The 15,222-nt window shown below is 40.2% G+C and overlaps 1 protein-coding gene and 1 long non-coding RNA gene across 4 annotated transcripts; one reads left to right on the forward strand and one right to left on the reverse strand.

Annotated features, from left to right (window-relative positions):
- The first annotated feature begins 1,831 nt into the window (after nt 1-1,831).
- On the forward strand, nt 1,832-7,494 carry LOC148133192 (uncharacterized). The gene is made up of 4 exons (XR_015746571.1): nt 1,832-2,382; nt 3,239-3,360; nt 3,889-3,956; nt 6,554-7,494. It is a non-coding gene; the product is annotated as an uncharacterized LOC148133192 (long non-coding RNA).
- A 2,372-nt stretch (nt 7,495-9,866) lies between these two features.
- TMEM177 (transmembrane protein 177) lies at nt 9,867-13,469 on the reverse strand. 3 transcript variants are annotated; one of them, XM_026665482.2, is made up of 2 exons: nt 13,263-13,469; nt 9,867-11,071 (listed from the first exon to the last, which is right to left on the reverse strand). In XM_026665482.2, exon 2 carries the CDS (start codon nt 11,029-11,031, stop codon nt 10,087-10,089), a length of 945 nt encoding a protein of 314 aa, XP_026521267.2. In that variant the 5' UTR covers nt 11,032-11,071; nt 13,263-13,469; the 3' UTR covers nt 9,867-10,086. The 3 variants fall into 3 exon arrangements, with proteins under 3 accessions (XP_026521267.2, XP_026521269.2, XP_087806418.1); XM_026665484.2 differs by having other exon boundaries at nt 12,379-13,410; XM_087950292.1 differs by lacking the exon at nt 13,263-13,469 and adding an exon at nt 13,185-13,242.
- Nucleotides 13,470-15,222: the final 1,753 nt, after the last annotated feature.

Genomic DNA, 15,222 nt, shown 5'->3' on the forward strand with positions numbered 1-15,222 from the left:
CAAGGTCATGGCAGCAAGAGGGGAAATTAATGTTCATAGAAAAGTACAAAAGTAGTCTTGAAAAAAGTATGCAACAGTCATTACAAAAACAACAGCTTTGTCTAGGAAGACAAGAGGGGTGAAGAAGAAACTCAAGATTGTCTTTCTTGGATATAGAAAGAGAAAAGAAGAAACTCTGACAGGCTTTCAAGATTCCATTATTGTAGCCTACATTAGTATTTCTCAACCCTGGCAATTTTAAGAGATGTGGACATCCACTCCCAAATTCCCCAGCCAGCAGGAAGTTGAAATCCATACATTTTAAAGATGCAAAGGTGGGAAAACACTGGCTTATATCAGTAAAGTCCTAAAAATTCTTACAGTATCTATTTCCTGAACTGGCCTATTCCAAATGTTGTCCTCAATTGTACTGTGATTAAAGGCAAATGGAGCAAAGCTGGAGTCCATGTTTAGTTTAAAAATTAGTAGATGCATTGTCTACTAATAATAGCCTTACATTGAGTTTTCGTATGCGTGTATACACTGCATAATAGCCTTACATTGAGTTTTCTCTCTTTATTATCTCTTCTATAAGCAAAAATTTAAAATGTAAACTGCCTGGACCAGCCTTTCATTTTTCCAATCCTTCTTTATCTAATTTAAAATGTATCTGTGTTAGCAGACTATATTCTGATTTATCCAGGGAACAGGGTGTGATGAACTTGGGTGTATCTTGTGGGATATTAGGCAAGATTATTATACAAAAAATGCCCAGTGCAATCAGGGAAAACTCACCCTCTCAAACATGTAAAACAAAATGGAATTAATGAACACAGGCTTCCCAAGTGAAAACTGAAGAAAAAGCATCACTGATTGACAAATACAGTACCACAAAGGATTATTTCTTACTAGCTTGATACCCATGCTTTACTATGTGGTCAGACTTAGTTTTTGGGGAGGAAAATAAGGGGGGAAAAATTCTGCTTCTGCCTACCAGCATCCATCGGTATGCATCTGGCTAGCATCCTGTCAATGTGTAAGAGAGTTAAGGTCTGTTTGGAAATGGAAACAGTATTTGCTGTGTGAGCAAGAAGACAGCAAGGAGCCTGGGCATGGATTAGCTCAACTGTTCTGTACTAAAGCTGCTTGGTGCTGTGAAACTAAAACTGAAACTGAGACTCCTCTCCTCTGCTTGTGTTTTGCATTTGGAACAGATTTCTTTTCAGGTGTGGAGGGGGAGTAGAATTCCTTAGCATCAGAGCGTGTTAATAGTAATATACGAAATACTAATGCTCTGATGGTCATTTTGAAAAATCCTTTCTTGGTGAGCACCAAGAAGCCAAGAGGAACATATGTACCAAATTTCAAGTTTATAGGCTTTACAGTTCTGGAGATTTTGTGGTGATGCGGGAGTGGTATTTCGCTTTTATATATATAGATTCATACACTTGATACCTCAGAGCCAAATTCAATAGTAGACTCGAAGATTAGAAATATGCTGTCTGTTCCCATGTAATATGAATCACCTATATCACCTTTTAATACAAAAATCCTTCAAACTGTATACTAAGATGGGTACTCCTCCCTCCTCCCTAAACAAAGCCTACATTTGCCTTCTTCAGCTGGGCAAAATGCTCAGTCACAGTATAATTAGTGGGCTGGCATCGTATAATGTTTTCTTTTTAGCTGGGCAGCATAGCTGTTAATGTCACTAGGTGAGAGTTGGCACTTTGCTTTTACATACGGTCTGACTGCGAAATTGGAGTGAAATCTAACCTGTCCCTAAAACCAGTGCATGGACAAACGCTGAAACCACAAAACTCATATGTCATTAATAGCAGAGCCAGCATTACATTCTTGGTACAGGAAAGTGGAAAACAGACACACCTTTCTTTGTGGCAATACTGTAGAGGAATCCCTGCATAAACTTAGGAATGCCTCTAGGAAGCAGTATAGTCAGATAAATCTTGGCACAAAGGGAAGGAAAAAAATATGCCTTCACCTTTTATTCTACAATAGGACCTTGACAGATTGCTTAACTTCTGAGGCCAATCAAATGAGGGGAAAGAACAAGCATGAATTTAGCAAAAAAAAAAGTAAAAAGGGAGACCTGTCTCCCCATTTCTACTTCTTTTTCTCCTCCTAGTCCAGGTTAGCCCACACTCACAGAGGTAACACACAGACATAGAAAACAAACAAGGAAGCTGTGAAAGTTAGCAGAGAAGGTATGGACTGTGAAGGAAAGTTCTGTCATGATCTGGCAAACTTGTGCAATGTTTGCACAATCTGAAGTGCCAGATCATAACTAAAGCTACACCTGCTAAATATGCAACTGGGGTCTTTATTGGAAGCAAAAGTGAAGGAGCTTCAGGAGAGTTTCTTCTCTACAATACATCAGGAGAGGTGAGAAATTCACAAATGGGCAGCTGAAACTTTCAGGAAAGACGATGAAGCCAAGAAAACATCCCAGAACAGGAAAAGCTATTTTTGGCTGAGGTAAAAATGTGGGAGCCTGATCCAAAGAAGCAAGAGAATCAGGAGACACTCAGTGGAGTTCACTATCTGTTATTAGGTTTTCAACTGAGGATGATGTGCTCAATGATTTTTGACTGTTGCCAGATCAGTTTATAATAAAGCTCCCTTCATCTCTGATTTGATATTGGATGAGAGGACTTTTTACTGGAATATATAACTAAGAAGTACCTGGGCACAAGGAAGGGAATTCCCATCTTGCAGATGTGCCCACCTGATTTTGAGGGCAGCACTAGCCATGATCCCAAGGCAGAGGCTATGGAGTAGCGAATTATTTCAGAGAACCTAGTGGCTTTCAGAGACACTGCAGCTGAGATACCTGATTTTGACTCCTTTTGAGACTAGGTGCTAGGAATAGGTGGCACTGCTGCTAATGGCCCTCTTGTTGTGCAGAGCAGCTTTCCTATCAGAATTACTTGAGGATTACAAGTCTAGATTGGCTGTGGACTTTCCCAAACTGAAGTCCTAGGAGGTTAATTTGCCTTCTGTGAGCATGACTTTGGAGGTGGTCCATAGCCACTATAGATCTGATCCAGGCGTGTATGGAGCCAATGCACAGTAGTGATCAGATTTTAATCTGGTTTGTATCTCAGGGCAGTGGTGGCATGATCTGAAATTGGAAGTTATCACCATCCATTCCCTACTATGCTTGGATCACCCCCGGGTTAGTTCTAGAATTCTCTGCAGGTTCTAGTTCATCAACATCTGATGAACCTTGCTGTTTCAGAGGAAGCGTGCAGTGGTTCCTGAGGTTTTGATGCATGGCTTGGCTGAAGCTACAACTGCTATCTGGAATGAAAACGCATCCATAGATAGTTGCTGTGGCCTTTCTCTTTGTCATTTCCACAGGTAAGCCTAAAACTACTTTTTAAAGTTTGGCTATAACAACAGAATCTTGCAAATTTGATTGTGCTATACCTCCTCCTCCTCCTCCTCCTCCTCCTCCTCATTATATTCCTTTGAATTGGGGGGTGGGGCAGAATCTATCTAGCAGTAGCAATAGCACTTAGACTTATATACCACTTCACAGTGCTTTACAGTCCTCTCTAAACGGTTACAAAGTCAGCATATTTTCCCCAATAATCTGGGTCCTCATTTTACCCACCTTGGAAGCATGGAAGGCTGAGTCAACCTTCAGCCTGGTGATATTTGAACTGTCAAATTGCAGGTAGCTGGCAGTCAGCAGAAGTAGCCTGCAGTACTGCACTCTAACCACTGCGCCACCGCAGCTTTAAGCTCTTTCCTAATATTTTCTCTTTCCTCTGAACTTAAAAAAAAAAAGTGTTTGCCCCCTTTTTCCTAGGTAATAGTTCTTGCATACTAGTACCGTCATGTTTATCTTCCTTATTCTCTACACTCTATCCTCGATTCCTTCAGGAGCTCCAGAAGATGAAACAGCTGGACTCTGTTGAAGGAAAACAAGGAATGAATCTGATTGAACACTGGTAAAACACCTTTCTTAAGGATTACCACATGGTGAAAAGAGTGACAAAACATAAATATTTTTGTTTTATTACATCTGCAGGCAGCCATCCAACAGCTTTGCTCAGAGGAAAATCACCTCTCTTGGGAAAGAACAGACCAGAAAACAATTGTAGGGCAATTGCAAAGATTATTCTAGACATCTGTTGGTTAAAATCACTTGGCTTCACTCTGAGTTACACTTCAGTTTTGCAGGACCCTTAGGGCACAGTCTAGCATAGTTACTTAGGAAGAGTTAGAACTTATTGAACTTGAAAAAAACAGACCTCCTTGAGAATGGCTGCCTACATATTACACAGTAGATAAGATAATATGAAACAAGAGATAACATGAAATGCTTCCTTGAAGGAGGAAGTAGTACCACAGCAGTGGTGTGTTTCAAAAAAGGTTACCACCGGTTCGGTGGGCATGGCTTGGTGGGCGCGCAGAGACTTTCCGACTCACCACCTGCAATCCCGCACTCTCCCCGTCACTTCAGCAGCTGATGCATAGCAATCTGCTTTGCCGCGCAAAGCAGCTGCGCTTCAAAAGCAGGGAATAAAGGTCAGTACGGGAGGCCAGGCATGCAGGTGGGCCTAACAGCAACTCCAGCAGCTCCCCAGAGAGAACCAGTTTGTGGTGTCCGCTGCTCTTCGGTGCTATTGGTACGCCAGAACCGGGACGAACCAGTAGAATACCACCACTGTACCACAGCATTTAACAAGATTATGGTTTACTTCCTTCTCAAGAAATCTTTCTTGGATCCAACAATACTGGGTAATTTCTTGCAATGTATTTATGTAAAGACATGATGCTTTTATTGTGAAAATTGTCATATTGACAGCAATGGAAAAAAGCCAGCAGGCAAATTACCACATTTTCAAAGTAGATAGGCGAAGAGAATGGCTATACTTTGAGGCAAGGGAATTGTTCAGGAAATGCTGAGGATGGTCTCATCATTGTGAGTCAATCTTGGATCCATGACAACAGGAAGTTTCCCAAAATCATGACCGCACACTAGAAAATGGTGATAGCTGGTGGTAAGATAACCATTAGTTAGCCTTTCCTTAACCAATTCCAACAATCTATTGGAAAGGCTTGTATACACAAAGTGCAAATGAGCAGCCATCATGATTAGACCAAACGGACAAAATTGCAGCGTATCTTCTGGACATTAATGGTTTAATTGCTTTAGAGATCAGATTTACTGAGCAGATTTGAAAAGCAAGTGGCAATGTGTTATTGGCCTGTAGATAAATCCCACTGAAAAGAAATTGCACAAGTCTACAGCTGTGTTGTTTTTAAACAATGCTTACACATTAGTGTCAATTAGAATCAGGGGTGGGATTTTAAGGATTGGGAAAAATTGGAATAAATTTCGGGAAAGGCAACAAGGATAATTGGGGACTAGAATTCAGAAAGCCCTCTGAAGCAGGGGTGGGATTCAAATGTTTTAATAACCGGTTCTGTGGGCGTGGCTTAGTTGGTGGGCGTGGCTTGGTGGTCATGTTATTGGCTGGGTGTGGCCAGCTCAATATCACTCACATCAAAGCATGCATCTCCTCTCCTGGCCTCTCATGACTGTGGGGATGCTGCAAGTCGTAAGTGTGAAAAATGGTCATAAGTCACTTTTTTCAGTGCCACTGTAACTTTGAATGGTCACTCCACACAAGCAAAGTACCAGCAAAGGAGGGGGAAAAAACTCCAGAGATGTTCCTGAGACAGGAAGTCTAGTCCTGCCAAGAATGTAAAAAGGGTTAACAGAGAGGCAGTTTCTGTAAGCAACACCAGAATGTTTCCTGCCTGCCTTCCTTACAGGATTAGGCCAGTAATTTCTTCTAACAACCGGTTCTCCGAACTGCTTAGAATGTTAACAACCGGTTCTAGAGAATAGGTGCAAACTGGTAGAATCCCACCCCTTCTTTGAAGATATACTATATGGCTGTGATGGTGAACCTATGGCATGTGTGCTAGAAGTGGCACATGAGAGGTCACCCGGAAGAGCCCCACTGCGCATATGTGTGCACGCTGCCGCCCAACAGCTGATTGTCGGGTATCTGGCGTGCATGCGCAGGGGGCAGGAGTGCGCAGGAGACGCATACGCACATTCGCATAGATGCGCAGCATGTGTGATTACGTGCGCATGCGCAGGGGGCGTGGGAGGGGCAGCACGTGTTGCCTTCTGGGTGCTGGCACACGAGCGTGTGTGCATGAGCATGCATGTAATTTTCGGCATGGGAGCCAAAAAAGGTTAGTCACCACTAACCTTGGGTGAATGGGTAAGTCTCAATATTAGAGAGGAAAGGACTGAGAAGGGACCATATAATTCATTTTGAATACTTGAAGGAATATCATCCAGAAAAAGGCCAAAGCTGTCTTGTTTTGACTTTGACTTGAATTGTCTTGTCCTACCTTACATTTTGCTTTATCCTTATTATTCTAAAATATGTGGGTTCAACTGGAAGCTAGACAGCCATCTCTATGAAAAGTTTTGCACTGAATTCTTGTATGGAATAGCAAGAATCCCTGTTTGAAACTTATGATTCAAACATAATTGTCACCCATTATTATAAATATTCAGATGTAGCCTACATGGAGACAGAGCTCCAAGAATCCAAATGATGACATCACCTGATTCTACTTTAAACATCTCCACTTCTATGGAAACACTTTACAATTCTTACTGAGGACAAACTCAGCTCCAAGGTTGCCCAGATGAGAAGAAATCCTTCTGTTGTAAGGTTGAGACAGTATTCTTATCCATCACATTTATCTAGGGTTTTAAAATGTCAGTACAGAAGTTGTCAATCATTGAATGACCTCCCCTAATATTTGGAACATATTGTGACATAAAACAACAGAGCAACTTACTTTAAAAAAAAAAAATCTTGCATTACTCTTCTGCGGAACCCATGCAAATTAATCTGATTTTTTAAAAGGTTATAGAAAGGGAAATTGCCAAAAAGGGTCATATTAAAACAAAGGATAAGAATTACTATAGGAAATAATGGGAGCCTTAGGAAATAAAAGGAGCTGAGAAAAGATTACTGCCCTGAATAGGCTCCATTGAAATTAGTGGAAGTTCTACAGGGAATAAAGCATGGAATGGATTCTGAAAGGAAGCAGAAGGGGGCCAAAATATTGAAATGAGTTTGTGTTACCCTTGCTGCCTGGTGATTTTAAATTTCCATCCTATTAAAATATTCTTTTACAAATATCAATGCATCTTCTGTTCTGTTTCTCCTCTTCATAAAAACCAGCCCAAGAAGCCGTTTGGTATAGTGGTTAAGGCACCAGTCTAGAAACCAGAAGACCAAGTGTTCTAGTCCTGCCTAAGGCACAAAGCCAGTTGGGTACCTTGGGCCAGCCACTTCCTCTCAGCCCTAGGAAGGAGGCAATGGCAAACTACTTCTGAAAAATGAAAACTGCAGGGACTACTTCTGGCGGTCACCTAGCATCAGACATGACTGAATGGAAGAGGAAAAAAAATAAGACACCTTGGAAAATGGGGACAAAGAACAAGGCGAGGTTGAATTAAATGACCCCTGAAATTGGAAGGATGGCCTCTGGAATGATCTCCCTCTGAGACTGAATGTGGAATGGAAGTGATAGTAGCTGGAAAAAGAATGAGAGGTTAATGGGAAATGTAATCATTCAAAGAAGTGTAATAATTCAAGATCCTGAACTAACAACTTTCCTTCCTGTTCCATATTACCATTCATTCTCAGGTCCGTCTTCCAATCCTTAGTCCATTTCCCCATGCCCAGGTATATTATTCCAATGACCTACCTGTCATATCCTACCTTGGTTTCCTAAAAGCATTTAGGATGGCTCCACTGATCACTGCAGCATAACAATTCACATCAAGTAAGTAAAAATCTATATATAGGCTTGCTTGTTCCTAGAGGATAGCTACTGTAAGTCTGGAAAAAACTGTTCTCTCTCTCTCTCTCTCTCTCTCTGTGTGTGTGTGTGTGTGTGTGTATAACCTACTGAATATATGCATATTTTGTACATATACACACACATTCTCTCTCTCTCTCTCTGTCACACACACACACACACGCAGAGGATATATTTATGATTTTCTAATACTTTAGCTTTCTATGTATTGAATCCAGAATTCTGTCAACCCCAAGACAGATCACAGCAGGAAATCATCTCCAAAATAAAGAGAAAAACCACTATTATTATTAAGATTGGCTAAAGTAAAGAATCTTCCAAGTCTGATATATTTACTACCATTTTACCAAACTGTCATCATCTATTTTTAACTGTGATAGATTCTACCATTCTAAACATTATTTTCTAAATAAGCAATCTCTACCTCTTCTCTAAGAAAATCACTATAAATCATAGAAAATCGCTACCTTAAATATTAGCTGAGGTAAAGATCTCATGCATTATGAATGAATTTGGGCCAACATTCCACATTTGTGTCAGAAATCTAGCCATATAAAAGCATTAAAATGCAGGTCACCCATATTTAAGGATTCTAAAATATCAGAAAATGTAAAAAAAACAAACCAAATTAAAGGATGGGTATTTTATACATTCTATAACTATTCATCAAGAGTAACACAATCATTTTGTATTCATATAACAACTGCAAATGTCTCCTATTGCTTTGCCACATTAATTGTTCCAAATGAATGGCTCAATTGCCACTTATATTTAATGCTTCTTGACCTCCTTTTTTTAATTAATGCCCATTCAGCAGAACAGAAGGCATCTGCAGAGCTAAAAAAAAAAAAAAAAAGCAAATTCAAACAGGGATTTTTCTTGACTGTTTCTTCAGTTAAGAGCTTCAGACCGTTTTACCTAGGCAATGCTCCCTGCATATCTCTGTCAAGGTGATTTTCTTTACTCTTTACATAAGTCAAGATTATTATTTTTTTCTCCTAGATTTCAATAGGGGCTGTATTCAGCCAACACACAGAGATAACCTATTGATAGGGATGGGTGGTAATTTTGAAGCCAAGGTTCAGAAATTGCTTTTTAAAAACCCCTGCTGCTGAATTTTCCTTCCCTGGCTCCTCTTTTCAACCACACTTAACTCCCACTGTGGCCAAGAGAAAGCAACAAACTGCATCCCCTGTTGTGCTGACAGATCAGATGTTGGAGGTTCTTTACCTTGCATGGATTCTCAATTACTTGTTAGGGTATTTTTCTCTTTTTTATGAAAGTAGCAGCACCTGCTAGACCAGAGGTGTCAAATTCAAGGCCCGTGGGCCTGATGCAGTCGCAGAGCGCTTAAAAAATATAAAGGTAAAGGTTCCCCTCGCACATACATGCTAGTCGTTTCCGGCTCTAGGGGGCAGTGCTCATCTCGGTTACAAAGCCAAAGAGCCAGCATTGTCCGAAGACATCTTCACGGTCATGTGGCCGGCATGACTAAACGCCAGGACGCTGTTACCTTCTCACCAAGGTGGTCCCTATTTTTCTACCTGCATTTTTACATGCTTTCGAATTGCTAGGTTGGCAGAATCTGGGACAAGTAACAGGATTTCACTCAGTTTCACGGTACTAGGGATTTGAACCGCTGAACTGACCGACCTTTCTGATCAACAAGCTTAGCATCTTAGCAACTGAGCCACTGCACCCCCCTCTCTCTACATACATATATACATATACATACATACATAACTTTCTGAAGGCTGCTAAGTGATCAACATTAAACTGTTTTTTCAGTCTGAGGTTATAAATTTGCTTTCCCCCCAAATACCATTACATAACACTTACATAGCGGCTTACATATTATCACTATTTAATATTAAAATGGTTACCCCAACCTATGCATATTTTTTTTCTTGTTCACAATATTTACAAAATAAAGATAAATATTTTCTTTCAAAAATATATGTTAAAAGAAAAGCCATTGTTTACCTCATGACTTGGTAGGCAACACTTGGATTTTAATATGGATATAAGAGACTTTTACAACCTTTGATGTGAGGTTTACATTTTTTTTTAAATTTAATCCATGGAAAACCTGTAACCAGATAACACCACCACCAATCTTCACCCCACCATATATTAACAGTAATGACATTTTAAGAAAAGTTGCCAGGCTGCAACTTTAAAAAAAATACCCATAATTTATTATCTTAAATTTCAACCATGTTTTTCCTGTGCCTGGTGTGCGTTTAAAATATTACTAATGAAGTTTCTTCTGGAAGTATACGATGGATGCTTTAATCTGAACTTTGGGAGAATATTACCATTTGAAGCATATATTTGCTCTCCTTCATTACCCAAGATAGTCCGAAAAGCCTTATTCTGTGACAGAACTTTATTGTAGAATTCCACCCCACCTCTAGCAAAACTGGGAGAAATGGAAGCTGTCTTTCTGTCTGTCCTATAATCAAATGCCTGGCTTATAGTGTCATATAACAGACAATAGCCCATCAGCCCGAGTGCCACAACTGCCATGTTGTAAATGCTTCGCAGTAATACTGGAGCATAATATAAACCCAAGACCTGCTTTACAGTTACTCCGGAAATATAGGACCCAGCCAGACAAATAGGACCAACAGTTGCACATATTAAAGGCCTATTTTGTTGCAAGTCAATGATCTCTCTTGCAATGGCAAACTTCTGAGCCTCTGAAGAAAGTGTCAAGGCATCCTTCAAAGCCAGGCCCTCTGGGCTTGTCCAGTTCACTTTCTTGCCTCTAAGCTGAACGTCTATCTTGGCAATCTGCTGTTCGCCACTCGATCTATCACTGAAATGATATGGGATGCCCACCACACAACCTTTGGCTCTCCATGGTAGACCAGCGCTTATGGGGTGCAGCGTGCAAGTCTTAATGGCGTCGTAACGATCTGCTGACTTCACTCTGACATCATGGAGGATGTTATAGAACAGGTTCTGCAAATCTTCTGAAAGCCTCAATGGTTTTCCATGGTCCCAGGCCTGATATATTGATTTGAACAACTCCTTTGAGAAGACGTGAAAAGTCAAGTTGGCACCAAACAATCCAGCACATGAAATGGACAAAAAAGCAGTTCTGTGTTTTTCCATCATGGCAACTGCTTTCCAGAAAGAATGAAATGCCATGTTCAACTTCCAGCCAGATTCTGTTCAAGAAAGAATATATCTGCAGAAAAAAAAAATCTCAATGAGTAGGTGGAATTACTTTAAACTGATAAAGAAATAACACTGTATTCAATAACCAGAATGCAACTGCAGGAATACAGTAACGAAGCACACTTTTTCATGCTGTTACAGCAGCCGCATCTTTTCAACAGCAAAGAGGGCATGTGCATAAGGAAACAGCCTAAAACAGTTTTGGGAATAGAACTTGGAAAAAGACATGGCTAGAAAAAGGCATGGTCTAAAAGAGGTGCTTTATAATTGCCTAGAAGTACAGCCTTAATCTCCTATTTATACTATAATCTTGTACAGGTAGTCTTCAACTTATGACCACAGTTGGGTCCAGAATTTCTGATGCTAAGCCAGATGGTTATTAAATGAAGTGTGTTCAACTTTACAATATTTTTGGCCAGAATTCATAAGCAAATCACTGCAGTTCTTAAGTGAATCACTTGGTCGACAAGCAAATCCAATTTCCCCCATTGATTTTGCTTGTCAGAAGCCAATCGGGGAGGTCACAAATGGTCATCACATAACCTCAGGATGCTGCAACCATCAAATACACACTGTTTGCCAAGCATCCAAATTCTGATCCCATGACCATAGGGATGCTCAGTGGTTATAGATAGTCATGTCAATTTTTTTCAATGCTGTTGTAACTTCGAACAGTTGCTAAATGAATGGTTGTAAATCAAGGACTACTTGTATAATGATGATTCAAGACAGCTGTACAAATCAGGCACGAGTGGGTAATCTTTTGCCTGCATTCACAATTGAAATGCATGCAATTTACGAGAGGCAAATTCCCATTCCATGATGAGTAGCAAGCAGTATCTGTTTGTGCCTATGTGTGCCTGTGTGTGTGAAGGCAAATGCTGACTGATTGCAATGAAAACAGAGTTGAAACACTTTGTGTACAAGCTGTTCTCTAGGAACAGCAATAGAAGGCAAGCCAATTGCCAAAAAATAAGTCTAGTTTGTGCTTACAAAAACAAATTACAATTGCAGAAAGCCAAGGGAAGTACTTCCTTTTCTAGATGCATAGTCTATATACTGTATAGATGTGATCATTGTTAAAGGAATTTAATATAACTGGAATCAGCGGAATAGTGAGAAAAAGAATTGGATTCAGATTCCACTTGCCAGTCAGCATTAAGCTATTAATGTTGGGTTAATTTCTTATTTTTCAATTTACGCCTCACATGGTTGTGTTCATAAGCAATGCCCTGAATTGTCAAGTGTCTCTCTCTCCCTCCCCCTACCTCTCTTGTGTATATGCAAATAATTACAATATATTATTTTCATTTTTACCTTTTTGTTAGAGAAGCTTATCTGTCAGACATTATTCTATTGCATTTGTTGAGTTCTTTCTATGTCAGGCTTACTATTCTTTTCAGCCCTGTGATTCTGGATAATTTAATTTTTTTAAATTAAACTGATCATTATGATGAGAAAAAGCAATGTACATAGGGCAACTGCACTAGAGATGAGTCTTTCTGAATGTAGTAAAGTAAATCAATCAATCACAAGATCAATTAGTCAAAGGTCAGAAGAAATACAATTCGTTGGGGGTATTGCCACCACAGCAAGGAAGCTTTTATATATATATATTTACAATGCTGCAATGGTGCATAAAGTATGTTACCCTCAATGCCCCCCCTCTTTTGGGGGGGCTAGTACAACAATTACATCACAACTCTGGTATGTTCCAGATTGCATAACTAGTCTGTAGTTCTTAAGACTGATTCAAGGATCTCCTTATTTAAATAATCTTTGCATTGAATTGTCGTGGACTTTATTCACATTTCACCTTCTTTGGCTTTGCAAGTCACTATGCAACTCCTCACTGGGAATCCAAGAGGGAGCATCAGTTATAAAGCTTCATTACACATCAAGCTCAACTCAGTATAAAACACTGTACCATCATTAAGAACCCCCTTCAGAGCTATTTCCAGTCCATTCGCCCTTCATTACACATCAAGCTCTTCCCTCTCTAAATATCCGACTTTATATGCAAAACACACAAAAAGCCTTTTCACTTTGGGCTTATCCTGTCGCCACCCAATTGGGTTATTTATCGTTTAATTTGAAAATCAAGACGCCTATGCATAATATACCTATTATACTACTAATACTAGGTTTCTACACCAGCACGCAATTGAACAGACAGGAACTGCCCAGAATCCCGCATTTACCGTATCCTTTTCAATAGATCTGGTGCCAGGCAGCATAGGGGGAGGAGGGGGGGGAAACACGTGGTAACCATAAAGCAGGTGAGCTGCCGCAAAAGTCGAGTGCCGCGACGCGGAGAACGACGTCATCGGATGAGGTCGGAGTTGCTATGGCGACGAGGAAGTCTTCCGATTTTTTTTAGTTCTTGTCCCGAGGCTTAGTTCAGGAGCGGGGAAACGATAGGCCTTTTATGACTTCCTGTAGACTTCAACTCGTAGAATTCCTGAGCCAGCTGGGAGTTGGAGTCCACAAATCCTAAAGGACCTATCGTTCCCCAGCTCTGCTCTAGCCGGATCTTTAGATTGCTTTTGTTTTTTTTTCGTTTTCTTTCCCCACTCGGAGCTCGTTTTCTGGCTCCTAATACCGACCCTTCGGAAACTTAAGTGAGGAGTCAGACAGCTATAATACTAGTGGTGTCTCTGGTGCTCTCCGAGCTCGCTTGTTTTTTTGCAGACGTTTCGTTACCCTAACCAGGTAACATCATCCGTGCTTAGGAAGGAGTGCTGACAGCAAGCACGGATGATGTTACCTAGTTAGGGTAACAAAACGTCTGCAAGAAAACAAGCAAGCACAGAGAGCACCAATAACCCCTCATTTCAACCCTGAGCTACAAATATTCTCCTTTATTGGTACAACTGGTATTTTTCTGGAGAGAGAAAGAATGAGGATGGGAGTAAGAAAGAAAAGAAAACTGCGAATATCATTTAGATCTAAACCTTTTCTATACCACACATCCCTAGAACGCTTCTGATATATTCTTGCACCCCTTACAGAAGTAAATAATTATATGCATATAATTATGCATGTACAATAATTTTTGTACCTCCTGGAATATAGTCTTGCACGCCCGGTTGGGAACCCCTGATTTACGACCACTGGTGTCTTTTAGGGTGAAACCACCTTTTAACACTTCACTGAGAATCCTGTGCTTTGAATCTGTTTCCTATCCCGGGATTATCTTTAGTCTATACCATCTGTAATCATCTGCAAACATACTGTATGTCGTATTTAATATAACTTGTGCCTTAGAGGTGAGGGAAGCTAAAAGCAGCTGTTAAGTTGGTAGGGAATGTGGCTTGGGGGAAAAAATGGCCTGCCTTTGCCTACTGTGGACAGCTGTGGAAATGGCCAGATGTCTTGGAGGAGTAAAGGGCTCCTCTTAGCACAGAGAGGCTATCTCCCTGGGGGGGTCCTGAGAGGAAGTTCCCCCCAAGAGAGCTAGGTAGGCTCATCTATTTTGTATCCTCACTAGCTATGAGATTAGTGTTTTAAATCAGGAATGGGAATGATCCAGGGTCCTTGCAGCATTACAGCTAGATCCATGTCATCAAACTTGAGTGTCCATGTGTATGTATGTTTCTGCATGCTACTCATCTGGGATATAGCTGTGGATTCAGTTACCCACGCTTGCTGTTAAAACACAAGTTCTGCTGCTGTGTTTTAAATATTTTAAAATATTTAAAAGCAAACAGTAAGTTTTAATCAAGGCAAAAGCAGCAAGATAAATGTATCCTTTCTCCTCACTTCCTATCCTGTATTGTTTAAAGTATTGTTTTCAAATATATATCAACATGCTTTAGCATATGTACATACACATAACTACACTGCCCAAGTTTATTCTCTTTGGCTGAGCCAAACAATTGTTTTGCTTTAGCGTGTTATATATAAACTAAGCTTTTGTGGTTTGCAAACTATGTTTTTTTATACCCATTTCATAATTAACACTAATCCCAGAGCACTACAGAAATATACAGTATATCTAACCAATATCACATTGTTCATACCAATCCAAGAGTCAAGTGGTGCTCCCTTGTGATGGTTGATATTTTGCTTTGTTTATAAACATCTATTGGCATTGTTGTATAGTATTCTAATGTGAGAGAGGCTCACTTACCAAACAGAAAAATGAATATGATTTAATTT

The sequence above is a fragment of the Notechis scutatus genome, chromosome 1, assembly GCF_049901735.1.
Source record: "Notechis scutatus isolate UNSWTSFEM ecotype Mainland chromosome 1, rNotScu1.2, whole genome shotgun sequence".
Classification (NCBI taxonomy): domain Eukaryota; kingdom Metazoa; phylum Chordata; class Lepidosauria; order Squamata; family Elapidae; genus Notechis; species Notechis scutatus.